The 19,275-nt window shown below is 43.0% G+C and overlaps 1 protein-coding gene across 1 annotated transcript; it reads left to right on the forward strand.

The window, feature by feature from the left end:
- The first annotated feature begins 412 nt into the window (after nt 1–412).
- Nucleotides 413–19,020, forward strand: F2RL1 (F2R like trypsin receptor 1). Its single transcript, XM_004466549.3, has 2 exons — nt 413–702; nt 15,567–19,020. The coding sequence occupies exons 1-2, from the start codon at nt 621–623 to the stop codon at nt 16,676–16,678; spliced, it is 1,194 nt and encodes a 397-aa protein (XP_004466606.2). The 5' UTR covers nt 413–620; the 3' UTR covers nt 16,679–19,020.
- The last annotated feature ends 255 nt before the right edge of the window (nt 19,021–19,275 follow it).

The raw sequence follows: 19,275 nt of genomic DNA on the forward strand, positions 1-19,275 counted from the left end.
CTACATTGGCCCATGGCACTTCAAAAACAGCTTTCAACTGTTTTCTCCTGATCTTATAGAGGAAACCGGCCTACAAGAAGGGGTGGAGGGGAAAGGTTTGTTCCAGGTCACAGCAGATTAACTGCGGGGTAAGCCCTCGTCCCACTACAGTGGAAAGCCCCCTCAAGTATCAGTTGCTGAGGATAAGGACGGCGAGCTCGTCATTTTGACAGGAAACGGAAAGGAGGCTGACGACGCAGGCTTCCTAGTAGTAATGAAAGGTTAAAGCGGCTCTAGGCTACGCCGGGACCGGAGGAACCCGCCGTGCGTGCGCTCCTTCCCTTCGCATTCCAATGCAGCCACTCACCGACCCAGCCCCGCCGCGGGTGGCTCGGGCGTGCGGCCTTGGGAACCGCGGCCGGGGCGCAGGGACAGGTGGCCGGGGCGGGGCCGGGGGCGGGGCCTCCCGCAGGTGCACGCAGCAGCTCGGGTTTCAGTGAAACTTAGCCGGCTCTGGGCGCACGCGCGCAGAGGCTGCAGGTAGGGGCAGGTGAGAGTGGTTTTCTCGCGGAGAGAGGCTCGGAGCTTCCAATCTGTGCGGGCGAATTTCCTGCCCGACCGGCGCCGGGGCTGCACGCAAGATGCGAGGCGGGAGCGCGGCGTGGTTGCTGCGGGCAGCCATTCTGCTGGCGGCGGCTGCCTCCTGCTTTTGTACCACTAGAGGTGAGAAACTTAGGGAGAGCGAGCTCGTAGGGTTGAGGAACTGGGGTGCCTGGCCCTTGCACCGCGCGGGGTCCCGGGCTCGCTGGGCAGGTGGTGGGCGCGGGTCGGTGCGCGAAGGGTCTGCTGCTGCCGTCCCGTCAGCTTCCCTCGCCCCGCAGCCGCCCCTCGGCTGTTTTGACGCGGGATCCCTGCACCGGGCAGCAGCCAGCTGGGTCCCGCGGCGGCTGAGAGATGCCCCAAAGAAAGGTGATCACGCGTCACGGTACTGACCGGAGGGGCTCGAACTGGACAGCCTCCTCCCACAGCTGTCGGCGTGGGGCACCGGCGGGGAGGGATGAGCGCCGCATCAAAACCTCAGCCTCTCCTCCCCGGGGCTGGTGTCTTTGCAAACACAAAGTCATTAGGAGCTTTTCACACACCCTGGCGACTTGCTGCGGACTGGTCCCTTGGGACCCCTGCAATTGCTACTTGATCCCGCGGGCCGTGGGGGTGGGTGCGTGCCGGAGGCCTGGTGACTTCATAGCTCGCTTTTTGCACATCTTCAACCCGCGGAACACCCACTTTGGGGTCGATCCCCGGTGTTCAGGACTCACTCCGGTCCCTCTGCAACTCGGCACGGCGGGGGTGGCCCCGACATGAAAATCAGCACCGGCCCGGCTCGGTGTAAGCACCACTTAGCCTAGAGTTTAGGCCAGTCGGGCGCCACGCGGGCTAACGTGTGTTTGGACCCTGCATTATATTCGATGAAAGGGGCTTCCGGCCCTGGGATTCCCGGCCCTTCTCTGGCACACAGGACGGCACACTTGCAGCTACTCAGGTGTGTAGGCAGGAGGCTGCCAGCGCCCGGGGACAGCTGCACAGGACTATTCCGGGCGGTGCCGGCGGGTGTGCTGCTCAGTGTGTGCTCGGACTTGTGGTTCTGGAAGTGGAATCTTCCGCGATGAGCAGAGCGGTGAGGTCTTTGGCTTGAGATCGCGCTAAGGGAGACCCGCTGTTTAGGGCTCCCTGGTAGCCTCGGAAGAGAGGTTTTAATTTCTCTATGAACTTTGCAGACCTGATGTAAAAGGCAGATTCTCACTATTATCTTCCTCTTCGTAAAGACAATGTGAAAATGCAAGTCACATTGCCTTGAATTAGATTGAAGAATGTGATTCTTTTTCCTCTAGGAGTTACAGAAAAGGGTGTTATGGTAATAAACTTGAAAACTACACCACTGTTTTCATATTTCATTGGTCAACATCAGAAGAAAGGCATTCATTTCTTTCAGGAAAATATTGAAAACTGATTAACACTTCCCCATTTGCCTTTGTCTCAAGTTGTGAACTTAAAATTCAGGAGCAAAACCTGGCTTGTGCACACATTTTTAAAAAATTGTGGATGTAGATGATTGAACACGTTTATGGTAACAGTTACCATATAAAGCACTTCCTGAGTCTTTGGCTTGCTCTCTCTTGTTTACAGTGTGAGGAGTCTTGAGGATTGGGGAGGGAGATCCCTGGAGTATAATGTGAACTTGGTTTAATTTTAAAAAAACCACCAAGTTACTTGTTAACCAGAGCTATTTAATATTGCACCTTGGCTTTTTGCCTCTGCATACTTTTAGTCCTCTGCCAGGTAACTTTCCTGAAAGGCTCCTTAAGTAATACAGAGGTTTCAGTGGACACATGCAGTTTCTGTCCCAACTTGAAACTTTTAAATTGATTTTGACTAGCAAATAGAGCATTACCAAGGTCATTCTGCTCTGAGCATACAACTTTGCTAATTTCCTCTTAGCTTGTTCCTTACACATGCGTCTCATTTTGCTATGGGACAGATTTTGGATTTGATTTTCTTCTCAAATATATTGCCCCGAAAGGTTGCGTCATAAAGGAGAACTCAGCCTAGGGTATAACCTTCTCATTTTACAAGGAAGACACTGAATTTTGCAAAGAAGAGCAAGGAAAGAAAAAGCCATCAGGACCCCTCTTTCCTATCACAACGTAATTGATATTTATGTATGTAAATACATTTAACCTGTCTCCATATAGGACCATGAAAATTTCTAGAGACCAGGGACCATAGCATCTCCATTACCATGGTCCAGCACAGTCTCCATCGCCTACAGGACCTTGTAAATATCAAATGAAAAAGGAAGGAGGCCCAGAGAAGTGCCCCTAGGGACCTGCTGCTGCCTGTCAGCTTCTCCCAGACATACTACAGGAATGGGAGGTCCCCCGTGAGCTGTAATTCCATTTCTTTTTTGGAGACTGGAATTTATGCTCTTTATTGTCGGCTTTTAATTATACAAATAATATATCATCATTGTAGGTGAAAAATGAGAAGAAAATGTAACAGTTTAATTAAAATTGCCCCTAAGCTGGGTACCCATAGATACCACTTCTAATATTTTGGTGTTTATCTTTTTTTTTTTTTTTTATAATTTAATTTTTTTATTATTGATTCTGTAAAAATATTACATTAAAAAAAATATTGGGAAACGGACTTTGGCCCAGTGGTTAGGGCGTCCTTCTACCACATGGGAGGTCCGCGGTTCAAACCCCGGGCCTCCTTGACCTATGTGGAGCTGGCCATGCGCAGTGCTGATGCGCGCAAGGAGTGCCGTGCCACGCAGGGTGTCCCCCGCGTGCGGGAGCCCCACGCGCAAGGAGTGCGCCCGTGAGGAAAGCCGCCCAGCGTGAAAAGAAAGTGCAGCCTGCCCAGGAATGGCGCCGCCCACACTTCCCGTGCCGCTGACGACAACAGAAGCGGACAAAGAAACAAGACGCAGCGAATAGACACCAAGAACAGACAACCAGGGGAGGGGGGGAAATTAAATAAATAAATAAATCTTTAAAAATATATATATATATATATATATATGAGGACCCATTCTTGGTGTTTATCTTTTCAGATGCTTTCCCATATACAAGCATAAAATGTCTTCACAAATGTGGAAAGTCTTTTTGTACAAGTATGAAATTATATATACTGATCAGTAGCATGTGAATATGAAGTGTTTATAATGATTCTAAAATGTTATAGGAGGATATAGCAATTTAAAAATTAGTCCTCTGTTCACAAAAGAACATATTGCATAGCCTTATTATGAATTAAATATGAACAATAAGTGCATGAGTTAAACCTAGAGTATAGGTTATTAAGAGATAACAGGAGGGCTGAGAAGGATTCTAATGTATGTAGAAGTTTTAATTAACTTGGCTGTAAAAGTGTGGAAATGGATAGAGTTGATCGTAACACATTATAGTGATTAGCAGCTGGTTTATAAAAGGGATTTTGGCTGAAAAGGGTATTCTTGAAATGTAAATGTCAGTTGAAAGAAAGCTGGAGAAAAACCTAGGGACCGATTAACACAGTGAACCGAGAAGTGAATGAGAATCGTGGTTGATGGTACAGAGGCAAGAGTGTCCTTCTATGAGCTAGAGTGATTGTATGTCACTATTTCAGGGTGGTGGAAATGTGGAGAAGCAGGGGAAAAATACAATGGTGTGATCTAAAGACTGTGGTTAACAGCAATGCTGTAATATATTTGCATCAATGCCAAAGATGTATTGTGTTGATAATGGAGGGTGTGGTGTATGGAAAAAGTGTGCCAAATTTACGCTATGGGCCATGGTTGGTGTTAATAGTCTGACGATATTATCTCATAATCTGTAACAAATGTCCCACCATAGTGTGGTGTGTTGGTGAAGGGGTGTTGTATGGGAATTCTACACATGTGCATGATTGTTTTGAAGTTCACAACTTTTGTTAATATAAACATATTTGAAAAATAATAAGAGGATGGGTTGGGGGGCAGCATACACCAAATGTAAGATATGGAGTATAGTTAGTAATATTTTGACAATTTTCTTTCATAATCTATAACATGTTTCACAGCAATTCAAGGTGTTGGTGGCGGGTGGATGTATGGGACTCCTGTATGATGTTGTGCATGTTTGTTTTGTAAGTTCACAACTTTTACTATACACTTATTGTTTATGTATGTTCATGTATGAATGATATGCTTCAATAAAATTTTTTAAAAATAGCAAAAGAAAACCATTAGTCCTCTGTTAATAGACAAATGAGTTATTTCCAATATTTTCTAATTAGGAAGAACACAGCAATGAACATGAAGATGGGACTTTAAATTTTATTTGGCTGCATTTAGGGACTTACTTGACTTGTAGTTACCAATTAACTTTGATAGGTGATGTTTTAGTTAAGTCTGTGTTTGGTTTTTTTATGGTTTTATTAACTGAGCAAGTGTTAAGAGAGGGGAAAAAAAAAACCAGTTTATCCTGAAAACACACTTAAGAAAATTTACTGAAATCACACCTTGGGAAAGGTACAAAAGTTTGTTTTCAGCCTGCGCTCCTAAAGGTTGGGAGAAAAAGAAAAGTGGGGTAGAGGATTAGTAGAGGGAAGGGTAAGAGGAGAAGGAGGAAGAGGATTACCACAAAGTACTTAGTCTGTATTTGGTTTGACCAAGAGGGTGGGCCATGGGAGGCGTACACTTAAAATAACAGAACTGAACATCCAGCAAGAACTGGTGAAAAAAATCTTTCTGAAAGTTCCAGAAAACAGTTAAAGGATTGCAGTAACAGGACAAGTACTAAATCAAGAAAAAGCCAACTTAAAAGTGGTTGGCTCTCCTGGTGCCCTGGCCAGCCCCTCATTGGCTTGGCTTGGAGCTAACCCGTTCTCCCAGTGCTGATCCCTGTCTGGTACCAGAGGGAGCAGAGTGACCCTTGTGCACATACTAGGAGTGTGTACGCCTAACCATCTGTCTGGTGGTGGCCTGAGGGACTTGCCATCCCAGAACTGTTAGTATAGAAGGCACCTCACCTGGCTTTCTTACAGAACACTGTGGGAGAACAGTCAAACATTCAGCAGTCCTGCCTGGGGCAAGGGATTGCTGGCCTCAGGACGTACAGTGCACTACCCAGGACCCTGAGGAAACTGTTTCCTAGGAACTGTGTTAACTGGGGAATTCCAAGGGTTACTCGCACACCTCATATAAGGGAGGCCCCTATGCTTTAGTCTGGAGCTCTTCTCTAAACTCATTATATGGATAAGCCCTGAAAAGAGCACTTGCACAGGTCAATCTGCGTAGACTTCCTCCTCCCCCTGACCTATCTCCTTCTCCTCTTCCTCTTTTTTTTTTTTTTATTAGTTCCTGGTATTTAAGGAAAGTTCTGTCATAACATTAACTGCATACAAGGTTGAGGAACCAGAAGCCTCACAGTCTAAATTCCAGTAACAGTACACTAAAATAATAAAACCAGGAAAAAGGAATGAATGCAAAGAAAGGAAAATATTTTAAAGAAACCAATAGTAACAGAAATTAAAAATTCTCTAAAGGGGTTCAGCAGCAGATTGGAGCTAGCAGAAGAAAGAATAAGTGAACTTTAAGCTAAGGCAATTGAAATCATCCAGTCCAAGGAGCAGAAAGAAGAAAAGTAAACAGAGCCTGAGTATTCTCTGGGACGCCATCAAGTATACCAATATATGCGTGTGGGAGCCCCAGAAGGAGAAGAAAGAGAGACTATTCAAAGAAATGATGGCTGAAGACTTCCCAAATTTAATGAAAGGCATACATTTATACATTCAAAATGTTTAATGAACTCCACAGGATAAACCCCAATAGACCCACACTGCACCATGTTATAGTCAAATGGTTGAATGCCAGAGATAAAGAGGGAATTCTGAAAGCCACAAGAGAGAAGTAACATGTTAATACAAAGGAGCCTCAATAAGGTTAAATGCAAATTTCTCATCAGAAACTATGGAGGCAAAAATGCAGTGTGAAGACATATTTAAACTGCTGAAGGCAAAAAGTTGCTAACCAAGCATTCTGTACCTGGCAAAACTGTCTTTCAAAAATGAGGGAGGAGTTAAGACATTCCCAGATAAACAAAAGCTGAGGGAGTTCATCACCACTAGACCTGCCCTATGAGAGATGCTCAAGGTTGAAAGGAAAGGACAATAGACAGCTGGAAGCCCATTGAAGTCCAGAAAAAGTAAAGCTCTCAGGTGAGGATAACAATGTGGGTAAATATAAATGCCAGTACTATTGTATTTTTGATTTGTTACTCTACTTCGTACAGGATCTACAAGGCAAGCAAAATATAATGAAAAAATTAGTGGGTTTTATTTATTTATTTTTAATTTTTATTTATATCTCTCCCCTTCCTTGCCTCCCCAGTTGTCTGCTCTCTGTGTCCATTCCCTGTGTGTTTTTCTGTGTCTGTTTGTATTCTTGTCAGTGGCACCCAGAATCTGTGTCTTGGTTTTTTGTTGCATCATTTTGCTGCATCAGCTCTTCATGTGTGTGGCGCCATTCCTGGGCAGGCTGCACTTTTTTTGTACTGGGCAGCTCTCCTTATGGAGCACACTCCTTCTGCACGGGGCTCCCACACGCGGGGGGACACCTCTGCATGGCAGGGCACTCCTTGCCACATCAGCACGGCGCATGGCCCAGCTCATCCACACAGGTCAAGAGGCCCTGGGTTTGAACCTTGGACCTCCCATGTGGTAGGCAGATGCTCTAACCATTGAGCCAAATCCACTTCCCAAAAAATTAGTGGTTTTGAACTCAATGTATAACATGTAATTTGAAACAATGTATAACATGTAATTTGTGACAAGAACTACATAAAGGTAGGGGGATGGAGAGTTAAAGGAACATAATTTATGTTTGCTATTGAAGTTGTAAGTTGGTATCAAAGCAAATGATGTTATTATAGATTTAGGATGTTAAATTTAGGCTCTCCCTTGGTGACCACAAGGAATATATCAGAATACTCAAACTCAGATAGAAATATGGTACAGGTTATCAGGGGTCAGGGGTAGAGGCAGTGGAGTGTTCATGTAAAATGAGTGTAGGGTTTCTGTTTGGGGTGAAGAGAAATTTCTAGTCATGGATGGCGGTGAGGGTAATGCACCACTGGGAATGTGTTTAATTCCACTGAATGATATGCTTGGGAGGGGGTAAGATGGGAAGATTCATATTGTATGTTTGTGCAGTTTATTTTTTTATTTTTTATTTTCTTAAGGATTTATTTTTTATTTATTTCTCTCCCCTTCCATCCCCCCGCCCCCCCCCGCCCCAGTTTGCTCTCTCTATCCATTCGCTGTGTGTTCTTCTGTGACCGCTTCTATCCTTATCAGCGGCACCAGGAATCTGTGTTTCTTTTTGTTGCGTCATCTTGTTGTGTCAGTTTTCCATGTGTGTGGCCCCATTCCTGGGCAGGCTGCACTTTCTTTCATGCTGGGCAGCTCCCCTTACGGGGCACACTCCTTGAGCGTGGGGCTCCCCTAGTGGGGGACACGCCTGCATGGCAGGGCACTCCTTGCGCGCATCAGCACCACGCATGGGCTGGCTCCACGTGGGTCAGGAGGCCCAGGGTTTGAACCGTGGACCCTCCTATGTCGTAGGTGGATGCCCTATCCATTGGGCCAAGTCCGCTTCCTTGTACCATTTAAAAAGAGAGAGGAATTAAAGAGATAATGGCAGTAAAATGCAATACATGATACTGAGTGGATGAATGGAGTTTGAGAAAAGGCTCAAAAGAACATTATTGGGACATGAGAAAAAAGTTGAAATATAGACGGCAAATTTTATATCAACATTGCATTTCTTGGATTTGGTGAATGAATGTACTTATTCGTAGAAAATGTGCATGAAGTGTTATGCATTCAAGGAGTAAACTGTATACAACCTGCTCAAGTGTTTGGAAAATGAATGGATGGATAGTGGATAGACAGTGGATGGGTGGATGGATGGATAATGGATGCATAGATAGATAGGGATGATGAATGGAATGATTCAGCGAAGGTGGTAATATGTTGGAATTGTTGGATCTGGTATTGGGGTGGAATATGATAGAGCTCTTTTTATGGAGTTTTATTGTTTTGCAACTGTACTGTTAAAATTGTTTCAAAATAAAAAGTTAAAGAATAAGTAGTGCTTTTTTAAAATTATTATTTTTTTATTTTTAAGGGAACTTTAGATTACATATGTTACATAAACAAGTACTGCTTTTAAAAGTTTTACATGTATTTTTCAAAATTGTACAAATTAGAAAGAACTAAAGAAAAAGTGAAAATTGACACATTTTCTCTCCCCTCTATGCTCAACTAAATGCATAAATACAGATTCTATAGTAATAGAAGAACCATACTGTACATACTTTGTCCTGCAATTATTTTTACCTAATATAATCTATTCATGGTCAGTGTATAGAAATCTGTTTGTACTTTTTTTTTTTTAAGGTTTATTTAATTTATACCCCCCTCCCCACCCTGTTGTTTGTGCTGTCTGTTCTCTGTGTCTGCTTGTTGTGCATTTGTCTTTTCTTTAGAAGGCACCGGGAACTGAACCCAGGACATCCCATGTAGGAGAGAGGTGCTAATCACTTGAGCCACCTCTGCTCCCTGCTTTGTTGTGTCTCTCATTGTGTTTACTCTGTGTCTCCTCGTTGTGTCATCTTGTTATGTCAGCTTACTGCTCCAGCCCATCCTGCCAGCTTGCCAGCTCACTCATCTTCTCTAGAAGGCACCAAAAATCGAACCCAGAACTCCCATGTGGTAGGTGGGTGCCTAAATGCTTGAGCCACATTAACTTCTCTGTTTATACTTTTGTAGGAGGAAAGTTGTTCATTTCAAAAATGTCATAAGTTACTAAGCCAGTCTTTTAATGGATGTTGAGATTATTTAAAATTTTTTTCACCATGATAAACAATGTTCCAGTGAATATTCTGGTACATATAATACTTTTAGCTAGTATATGTACAGGAAAAATTCCTAGAAGTAAATTGCTAGGTCACAAGGCAGGCATATTTTACGTTTTGACATATTTGCCCAGTTGCCCTCTATAAAGGTTATATCAGTTTGCACTCTTATGGAGAAAAAAATCCAAGCCATATGGAGGGGTGCAGGTGAAAAGGGAAATTTCTCCCTTTCTCTCCATTCTGTTCCCAGAGATGCCCACTGTTTATAGCTTGATATGGGTATCCTTCTAGTCTTTAGATTTTGCAAATAAATGTATATTATACTTTGGTTACACAAATGGGAACATGTTCTATTGTTCTACCAGTTGCTTTTTTTTTTTTCAATTAGCAGTATATTGTGCTCATCTTTCATTTTGATATTCATTTCTAGTCTATTATTAGTACTATGGACTGCTAGGGATATCAGAAGTTAGGAATGCAGGGCTGATCAATATTGGTTGTTTCCTGGTAATTTGTAATTCGTTGGGGTGGATGCTGCATTGAGCATCTGTGGATGTGTATGCTTGCATTCTTGGGCAAGTATTGTTGATTGCAGGCCTAGAAACAGGAATACTCAGGGAGCACCAGGTACTTTATGTGTGTTTAAACTTCATACATGTGTTTCATTGCTCTTCAACCCGGTGGATATATATATGATTTTACCTGGTGTATTAGCCAAAAGAGTGCTGATGCAGAATACCAGAAATCTGTTGGCTTTTGTAAGCATATTTATTTGGGGTAGAAGCTTACAGTTACCAGGCCATAAAGCATAATTTACTTCCCTCACTAAAGTCAATTGCCGTGTGCTGGAGCAAGATGGCTGCCAATCTCTGGCAGGGTTCTGGCTTCCTGGGTTCCTCTCTTCCTGGGGCTCATTTCTTTTTGGGCTCAGCAACCCTGTTTTCTCCACAAGGTCAGCTGTAGACTATGAGGCTCTCTAGGCTTTGCCTGTCTCTACAAGGCCAGCTGTGGACTATCAGGCTATATCTCTTTATCTATCAGCTATCTCTCCCCCCGGGGCTCGATTCTCTCTTTGCTCATGACCAAGCTCCTCTGTGTGCTTACTTCCCGGGGCTCCAGCTCAAAACTGCAGTATCAAAACTCCAACTCTGTCCTTTGCCATGTTTTTTATCTGTGAGTCCCGCCCACCAATGGGCGGAGACTCAACAGCCTACTAACGTGGCCCAGTCAAAGCCCTAAACGTAATTTAAGCACGCCCAGGTATAGACCAGTTTACAAATATAATCCAGTATCTATTTTTGGAATCATAAATAATGGCAAACTGCTGTACCTGGTTTACAGATGAGGTTATACAGTTGGAAGCTGGCATAGCATCATTTCTCTAAGCAAGTTCTGTGAGTGTTGGTGAATGGTATAGGACACTGTTCAGGCCCAACATCTCCATGCACCATGCTGAAAGGGCTTCAAGAACCTTAGAGCATCTTGACATTTTCCAGTGTTCTAACTAAAACACACGCTGCTGTTTGTGTTCTAGGACTAGTAAGAGGAACACTGTTACTATGAACAGTGGTTTTGACTGAGACCACTCAAGGTTGTATGTTGGAATGTTCTTAGGAAAAATTATTATTATTATTATTATTTAGGAATTAGTGCAGCTAAACAAAGCCATATTTCCTTTGTTATATTGTTTCCCTTGCTCCTATTTTTTTCCCTCTCTTTTTCATCCTTCTTGTATTAAACAGATTTTGACCTTATATATGAACCCTCCTGACCTGGTATATGCTTGTTTTTTAAGGAAAAATTTAAACAAAGAAAAATAGGATATTATCATGAACCCCATATATATCTCCATATATAACCCTATATCACTCAGCTTCAGTAATTATTAACTCACGGCCAACCTACTTCCTGCCCCTCCTCATGTTATTTACTTATTCATTTATAGTTTTATTGAGCTAAAATTTGGATACCGAGCAAGTTACTCATTTAAAGTATACCATTCAGTGGCTTTTAGTATATTCACAGAGTTGTGCAACCATCACCACAATCAGTTTTAGAATATTTTTTTTATACCTAAATGAAACCCTGTACCCCTTGGCCATCACCTCCTTTCACCCCATCCTTCCCAGTCCTAGGCAAACACTAATCTATTTAATTCTGTCTCTGGATGCTTCATATAAATGGAATCATATAATATGAGGTCCTTTGTGACTGACTTCTTTGACTTACCATACTGTTTTCAAAGTTCATACTGTAGCATGTTAGTAGTACTTCATTTATTTATTTTTAGAAATATTTCCCTTTTCTTTATTCCTGCCCCCCCCCCTTTTTTTTTTTAGAGGTACCGGGGATTGAACCCAGGACCTTGTACATGGATGGGAAGCAGGCGATCATCCACTTGAGCTATATCCACTCTCCCCTAATTGTCTCTTAAGAGTAGTTTCCTGACATAATGCCTATCTTTTTTTTTTTTCCCCAAAAGAAAAATGTTTTTCCATATTACCTAATACCAAGCCTTAATTTAGCAGTTTTGCTGTTTCTTTAGTGGGGGAAAGATGGCAAGTGGGTTAAAGGTTTTCACTGCAGTCTGACAAACTGTACAAAAACCAAATTGATGTCTTTGCATGTTTAACATATTTCACTTGTTTCAGACAACAAATTTATACTCTCAATTCTGGGAGAAGCTAAGGTAGCTCGTAGGAGTCTTACTAAGTAAGGCCTTCATATGTCTGAGCGAGGGGGAAGCATTGGTTCCTCCCTTGTCACAATTTACAGTTACCAGCTTTGCCATACCCCTCTCTCTAGAGAAGTGGTGAATATTTTTCAGACGGGTGGAGAATTTTTTTTTTAAGATTTATTTATTTTTCCCCACTTCCTCATTGTTTGCACTTGCTGTGTCTGTTCATTGTGTCCTCTTCTTCTCCTTAGGAAGCACCAGGAACCAAACCTGGGACCTCCCATTTGGGAGGGAGATGCCTAATCACTTGAGCCACCTCCACTCTCTACGTTATTGAGCCTATCATTATGTTTTCCTCCTTGGTGTGTCATCTTGTTGTGTCTGCTCTCCATGCCAGCCCATCGCATCAGCTCACTGTCTTGCTCATTGTCCTTAGGAGGCAGTGGGAACTGAACCTGGGACCTCCCATGTGGAAGGCGGGAGCTCAATCGCTCGAGCCACATCTGTTTCCCCAGGTGGAGAGTTTTGCAGGATTCTCTTACACCTGGTAAAGACTTCCAGAACATGTTAATATTAATACAAATAAATAAATAAATTACTTGGGGTGGGGCTAATTTAAAGAGGGTGGTTTTAAAAATGATAAGGAGCAATGTTTTAAATTTTCTGTTTGAGTAAATATGTTGCATGGAGTCACCACTGGTCTCAAGGGATTCCAGCAAGTTACCTCAGTTAAGGGACTCTGAGCTGCAGTGTGGTCTAGAGGTTAAAACCAGAGATTCTAGAAATATACAAGCTGGGTTTGACTCCTGACTCCCTCACCTTACAACTGTTTTTTAAATATTGGACAAGATGCCTCAGTTTACGCATCTCTAAAATGTAGATTATAATAGTGCCTTACTTCCAGGTGTTGTGAATATAAAATAAGTTTATGTAGGTAAAGTGCTGGGAGCAATACTGGGCACATAACAAGCCCTTATTAACAGTTAGCAGCTATTTATATTAAGGTGGTTTTATTTTCTAGAGCTGTACCCCTGTAATCCCTTGCCGGTGTCTCTGTGTGGTTTTGGCACTAACTGGGCCAGGCCATGGCTATAAAGAAATGTGGCAGGGAGTAGTTTTGGCTCTTGGTTGTCCCTCATTTCCTTCATCGGTGTGGCTAGTGGAGTGCCAAATCCATCTCCAAGTGAGGTGAACACATACCCAAAAAGCGTACCAGTGCAAAGCACCAGAACTCTGTTGGTTTTTATAAAGGGTATTTATTTAGGGCAAAAGCTTACAGTTACAAGGTCCTAAAGAGTCCAACTCGAGGTTACTTCCTCGCCCAGAGTCTGTTGCCACGTATTGAAGCAAGATGGTGGGCAACGTCTGCAAGGGTTCAGCCTTCCTCTTCCCTCCTGAGGCTCCGTGGATCCAGCTTCTTCCAGCCTCAGCTGTAGGCTGGCATAGGGTTTGTCTCTCTTCCTGGGGCTCATTTCTTTCCAGGCTCAGCTGCTCTGGTCTCTTCACAAGGTCAGCTGTAGACTGTCAGGCGATTGGCTCATCTCTCTGCTGTGTCTAAAGAGCTGTCTCTCTCCCTCTGAGTATTTTCTCTTCTGTATTCTTCTTGAGTCAATGTCCATTTATATAGCCCCCAAAGAGGGCAGGGACTCAAACTGAGTCACCCTAATAACGTGGTTGAATCAAAGCCCTAATCTTAACATAATTTAATCAAAGCATCTCAGCTGAATCTAATACAGTGAAAGGGTATCACACCCAGAGGCACAGATTAGTTCACAAATATAATCTATATCTCTTTTTGGATTCATAAATAGTATCAAACTCTACACTCTGTGTCTAGAACTACGCCAAGGTACTGTGGGGACTATAAAGGAATTATAAACAGTCCTGGACTTAAAGAAATCACACACAGGGCCCCATGACATTCTTGGGTGAGGGGTGAGTTCCTCTGAGTCCCGGGTCTCAAATGCATTGTCACTGTTCTCCTGGGTGCTTCAAGTTGGTCACTGCTAACCGTGATGTTGAAAACAGTAAGTGGGTCATGAAATCAATGTAGTGTGTGGTGACTGGCTTTTTATACAAAAAGAATGGGATGTAGTAGATAGAATTGGAGTGCACCCTGTGTAGTAAGGGTAGGGCAATTATTACTTTGTAAAACTTTTGTTTCTATTATGGATATATATATTGGGAGTCTGGTTACTATGTAGAATGTTTTTCTTCTTGTGGGTTATAGACAAGTATTTAGGGGGAAAACCCCTGTGAAATGTACATTAGGTTTGTTTAAATTATAAAACAGTATTTCCTCTTTTTAAAAATTTATAAAATAAATTGGAATAATAGAGATAGGTCTATCCTAAGTGAAAAGTGAAATGTTAATCTCTACACCTGCTAACCCTCGGTCAGGCTAACTACTGTTACTCCTTAGTAGGGAGGCTTTGAAAAAAAAAAAGTGATAACCTGTTGAACATGAGCAAAAAGCTCAAAGAGGATATAGTGAGGACTAAGCATAAAAATTATTAGACAGACTTATATGTTGAATGTCCTGTATGTTGAATGTCCTCTCTGGTATATATTAAGGTGCAAATTGCTCTGACTTCTCGCATTGTGAAGGCCTCCTCTTCCTCAGAATTAAGTGTCCTCACATTGTCCCTCCTTCTCTTTCTTCTCCACACACTTAGTTGGGACAGGATGTGGGCTGGACAGGCCATTCACTTATTTGCGCTTTTCAACGCTAAAGTCATAAAATGGGTGAGGGGCAGGGACAGTCAGAACACAGGTTTATCATCCGTTCACCCACCTTGAGGTCTCCAGGGAGGCAGCACACGGAGTCTGCCCCTGGCTGGCTGTCCGTGTGGGTGGCGATTCCCTTATGTTCTGGGAATCTCCCTGAGCAGGGCTCTGGGTAAGGAATGCTTGATGGGCCAGGCTGGATCCTGGCCCAGGGCTGGCGTGGGAGTGACAGCCACTCTGAAGCGAGAAACTAGAAAGCTGGTGTCAGAATAGGGCTTGCTTTCCTGGGCACCGGGGCATTTGCTTTGGAAAGGAATTACTGCACAGTCCTAAACTGATTTTTATTTGTTGGCCCTTCAAGGAGGGACTGCTGGTGGACGTGGGATAACAATTGGGAACTAATGAGTATGGACAGTTTACAAAAATCAATGGAAATAATAACAGTCTTCAAGATTCTTAGAAGCCAATGCTGTATTCCCTGCACATCCCACAATCCCCTAATTAAAAAAAAAATTCACTGCAAAAATAGTAACAATAAAGTCAGATAATATATGGAGGTATGCCAAAGAAAGTGGAAATCCTATTAATCCCCCAATTTAGAAAAAGCCCTTGTAAGCATTTTGGGTAATCCTCCGATGGTGTGTTTCCGTCTTCATTTCTGAAGTGTTTTTATGTGAACAAATCAGCATTGCTGCAGAACTGCTCATTTCTGTAATGACCCCGCCTGTCTTGCCTTTCTTGTACAGGAGTCAATGGGACTTCTAAAGGAAGAAGTCTTATTGGTGTAAATAATGGCCCACCGCAAGCCACTGGAAGAGGAATTACAGTGGACCCAGGCTTCTCCGTGGATAACTTTTCTGCCTCCGTCCTCACCGGGAAGCTGACGACTGTCTTCCTGCCGGTTGTCTACACAATTGTGTTTGTGGTTGGTCTGCCAAGTAATGGCATGGCCCTGTGGGTCTTTCTTTTCCGAACGCAGAAGAAGCACCCCGCCGTGATTTACATGGCCAACCTGGCCCTGGCCGACCTCCTCTCTGTCATCTGGTTCCCCTTGAAGATCGCCTACCACATTCATGGCAACAACTGGACTTACGGGAGAGCTATGTGCAAGGTGCTGGTTAGCTTTTTCTTTGGCAACATGTACTGCTCCATCCTCTTCATGACCTGCCTCAGCGTGCAGAGGTACTGGGTCATCGTGAAGCCCATGGTGCTGCCCATGAGGAAGGCCAACGTGGCCCTCGGTGTCTCCCTGGGCGTGTGGCTGCTGATTCTGCTGGTGACCATCCCCCTGTACGTCGTGGAGCAGACCGTCTACATTCCAGCCCTTAACATCACCACCTGCCATGATGTTTTGCCTAAGGAGGTGTTGGTGGGGGACATGTTCAATTACTTCCTCTCTCTGGCCATTGGAGTCTTTCTGTTCCCAGCCCTCCTCACGGCCTCTGTCTACGTGCTGATGATCAGAACGCTCCGATCTTCTGCCATGGATGAAAACTCAGTAAAGAAGAGGCAGAGAGCCATCAAGCTCATTGTCACTGTCCTGGCCATGTACCTGATCTGCTTCACTCCTAGCAATCTTCTCCTGGTCGTGCATTATTTCCTGATTAAAAGCCAGGGACAGAGCTATATCTATGCCCTGTACATCATCGCCCTCTGCCTCTCCACCCTCAACAGCTGCATCGACCCCTTTGTCTATTACTTTGTCTCAAAAGACTTCAGGGATCACGCAAAGAATGCTCTCCTTTGCCGAAGCGTCCGCACTGTACAGCGGATGCAAGTAACCCTCACCTCAAGGAAGACCTCTGGGAAATCCAGCTCTTATTCTTCGAGTTTAATCAGTGTTAAAACCTCCTATTGAGTTTTCTAGCTCCCCAGATGGAAGTTTTACTATAGGGCTTGGACCCTGCATAAGGCTATGGTGGATGTTCCTACTGTTTTCTAACCGAGCAGGTCTCGACACCTACGGTGTATATGTGCCACCCCTCTCAGGATTGCTAGAAGCTTCCCTGTTTGCCTGAATCAAGGTAGATGTTAGCAATTTCAGAATTCCTTTACTCAGATGCTCCAAGAAACTGACAACAGAAGCAGTATTTCAGAAGGTGGCCAAAAACAGAAACCCCATGCCTTGGCAAAATGACTCCTGGCATGAAGACTAATTTCTTAGCTGAAACTACATTTCTTTTCATCTGGCATCAATCCTAACCTTTTTGGGCATAAGGGTCTGAGATGAGGAAACGAAAGAGGTAAGCTGCCCAGCATCAGGTTTCCAACCAAGAGCAACGCATCAGGGATAGACAGTAGACTCAAGCATTGTCTTCATGTACTTCAGCTCTTCGAAATCATGGTGGATCTTGTTTAAAATGTAGGTTTCTCAGACTCAGTAATTGGACTCTCTGGGAGCAGGGCCCAGGAATCTGTATCTGTGTGATACTTATGTACCAGTGTTTGAAGACCAAGTGACTGAGTGTTTTCTTCTATTGGTGAGGTACCATAATAGTTTTTGAAAAAGAAAGAGGCAAACAGAATGCTTTGTGCCTCTTCTTTGATGATCACCTATGAGTGAAATCTGTTTGTTGACTTATGGGAGTTTGAATGATTTCTTTGAGCTTTTGCATGTATCATCATTACTTCAAGGAAAATCTAATAAGAATTTTAAACTTGTAAATACAAATTTTGTATAACGTTATATTGACTTTGAAATATTCGGGTAGTATGAGTAATAGACTGTTTTTGCAACTAAGAAAACCATTTACCACTTTGTATTTTTTATAATTATTGTTTGAAAAATTTATTGTTGGAATATTTATTGTCAGTTTTGTTCATATGTTATCAAATATGAAATTTTAAGTCTTTACTAGGTTTGAACCATATCTGTTTGGAAAACAGCACTGAAGTGGGTGTGATTAGCAACATATTTGAAAGGTACTTGACTCCAAACTGGAGTTGTGTTTAAAAATAACTATTTTGTAGTGTGATTGATTTATAAATAACAGCTGACTTTTTTTTTTTTTAACAACTTTCTGAGCTACGTGTTTTTATTTGTTTCCTGAGGGAGGGAGCAGGGAGAAGGAAAGCTGTAGCTTCATTCTTCCTTCTTCTAAAAAGAAATGCTGTGATGCTCACACCATATGTATTTACATAAATGGTGCCATATTCTGGGTCATTCTTTTTTCACTTAACAATATGGTTTTTTTGCGATTTTTTTTTTTAAAGAGGTACCAGGGATAAGCCCAGGACCTTGTACATAGGAAGCAGGCACTCAACCACTGAGCTACATCTGCTCCCTGATGAGAATTGTTTATTTTGTTTTTAGGAGGTATCAGGGACCTCATAATTGGGAAATAGGTGCTCAACCACTTGAGCTACATCTGCTTCCCAACAATATGTTTTGTTTTGTTTTGTTTTGAGGTGCCAGGGACTGAACCTGGGTTCTTGTAGGTGGGAAACCAGCACTCAACCACTGAACCATATCAGCTTCTCTGAGTTGGTTTTATCGTTTGATTTGCTTGTTGTTGTTTTTTTTGTTTTTTGTTTCCAGGAAGTACCTCCCATATGGGAGGCAGGCGCTCAACTATGTGAGCCACATCTGCTCCCCCAACAATGCTTCCCATGTCTGCATCTACATGTTGACTTCCATTTTTAAAGGGTACAGACTATTTAATATTTTGGATAATCATATACATTTAGCTAAGTCTCTCCCATTGGCTCCTTAAGTTGTCTCATTTTAAACTTATTTACTGTTTTTGCTATTAAAGTAGTGTTGTATCAAACATCTGTGTACATATACCTTTGTAAGTATTTCTGTGGGATAAGTTCCTCAAAGTAGAATGGCCTCAAAGTAGTGAGATGCACATTTAAATTTTGATAACTATTGCCAAATTGTCTTCAATAATTTATTTTTTTATCAAAATAGTATGCCTGCACATGTTTCCTGAAATGCTTGTTCACGCTTGGAGCGATCAATCTTTGAAAATTTTGTCAATCTGCTTGGGGAAAAAGAAGTCTCACTGCTTTAATTTATATTGAAGAAGCCACACAGTCAAATGGCTAATGGTGTAGGCCCATGTTGAATTCTGACTCTGTCACTTCTTAGCTTATCTCAGGCAAGATATTTCTCTGTGCCTCGGAGAATAGTACAGACTGTCTTGGGAATATTGCAGACTTGGTTCCAGATCACTGCAATAAAGTGAATCATACAAATTTTTTGGTTTCCTGTTGCTTATAAAACTTCTGTTTAGGGAAGCAGATTTGGCTCAACTGATAGAGCATCTGCCTACCATATGGGAGGTCCAGGGTTAAACCCTGGGCCTCCTGACCCATGTGGAGCTGGCCCACATATGGTGCTGATGCGCGCAAGGAGTGCCATGCCACACAGGGGTGTCCCCCATGTAGGGGAGCCCCACGCGCAAAGAGTGCACTCTGCAAGGTGAGCCACCGTGTGCAAAAAGCACAGCC

The sequence above is a fragment of the Dasypus novemcinctus genome, chromosome 2 (assembly GCF_030445035.2).
Source record: "Dasypus novemcinctus isolate mDasNov1 chromosome 2, mDasNov1.1.hap2, whole genome shotgun sequence".
NCBI lineage: Eukaryota > Metazoa > Chordata > Mammalia > Cingulata > Dasypodidae > Dasypus > Dasypus novemcinctus.

Excerpts from the sequence above, each read along its gene's own strand:
- F2RL1 (XM_004466549.3), top strand. The coding sequence starts at position 621 with ATGCGAGGCGGGAGCGCGGCGTGGTTGCTGCGGGCAGCCATTCTGCTG. Across the intron at positions 703-15,566 it reads CTGCTTTTGTACCACTAGAG|GAGTCAATGGGACTTCTAAA; the intron begins GTGAGAAACTTA and ends TTTCTTGTACAG.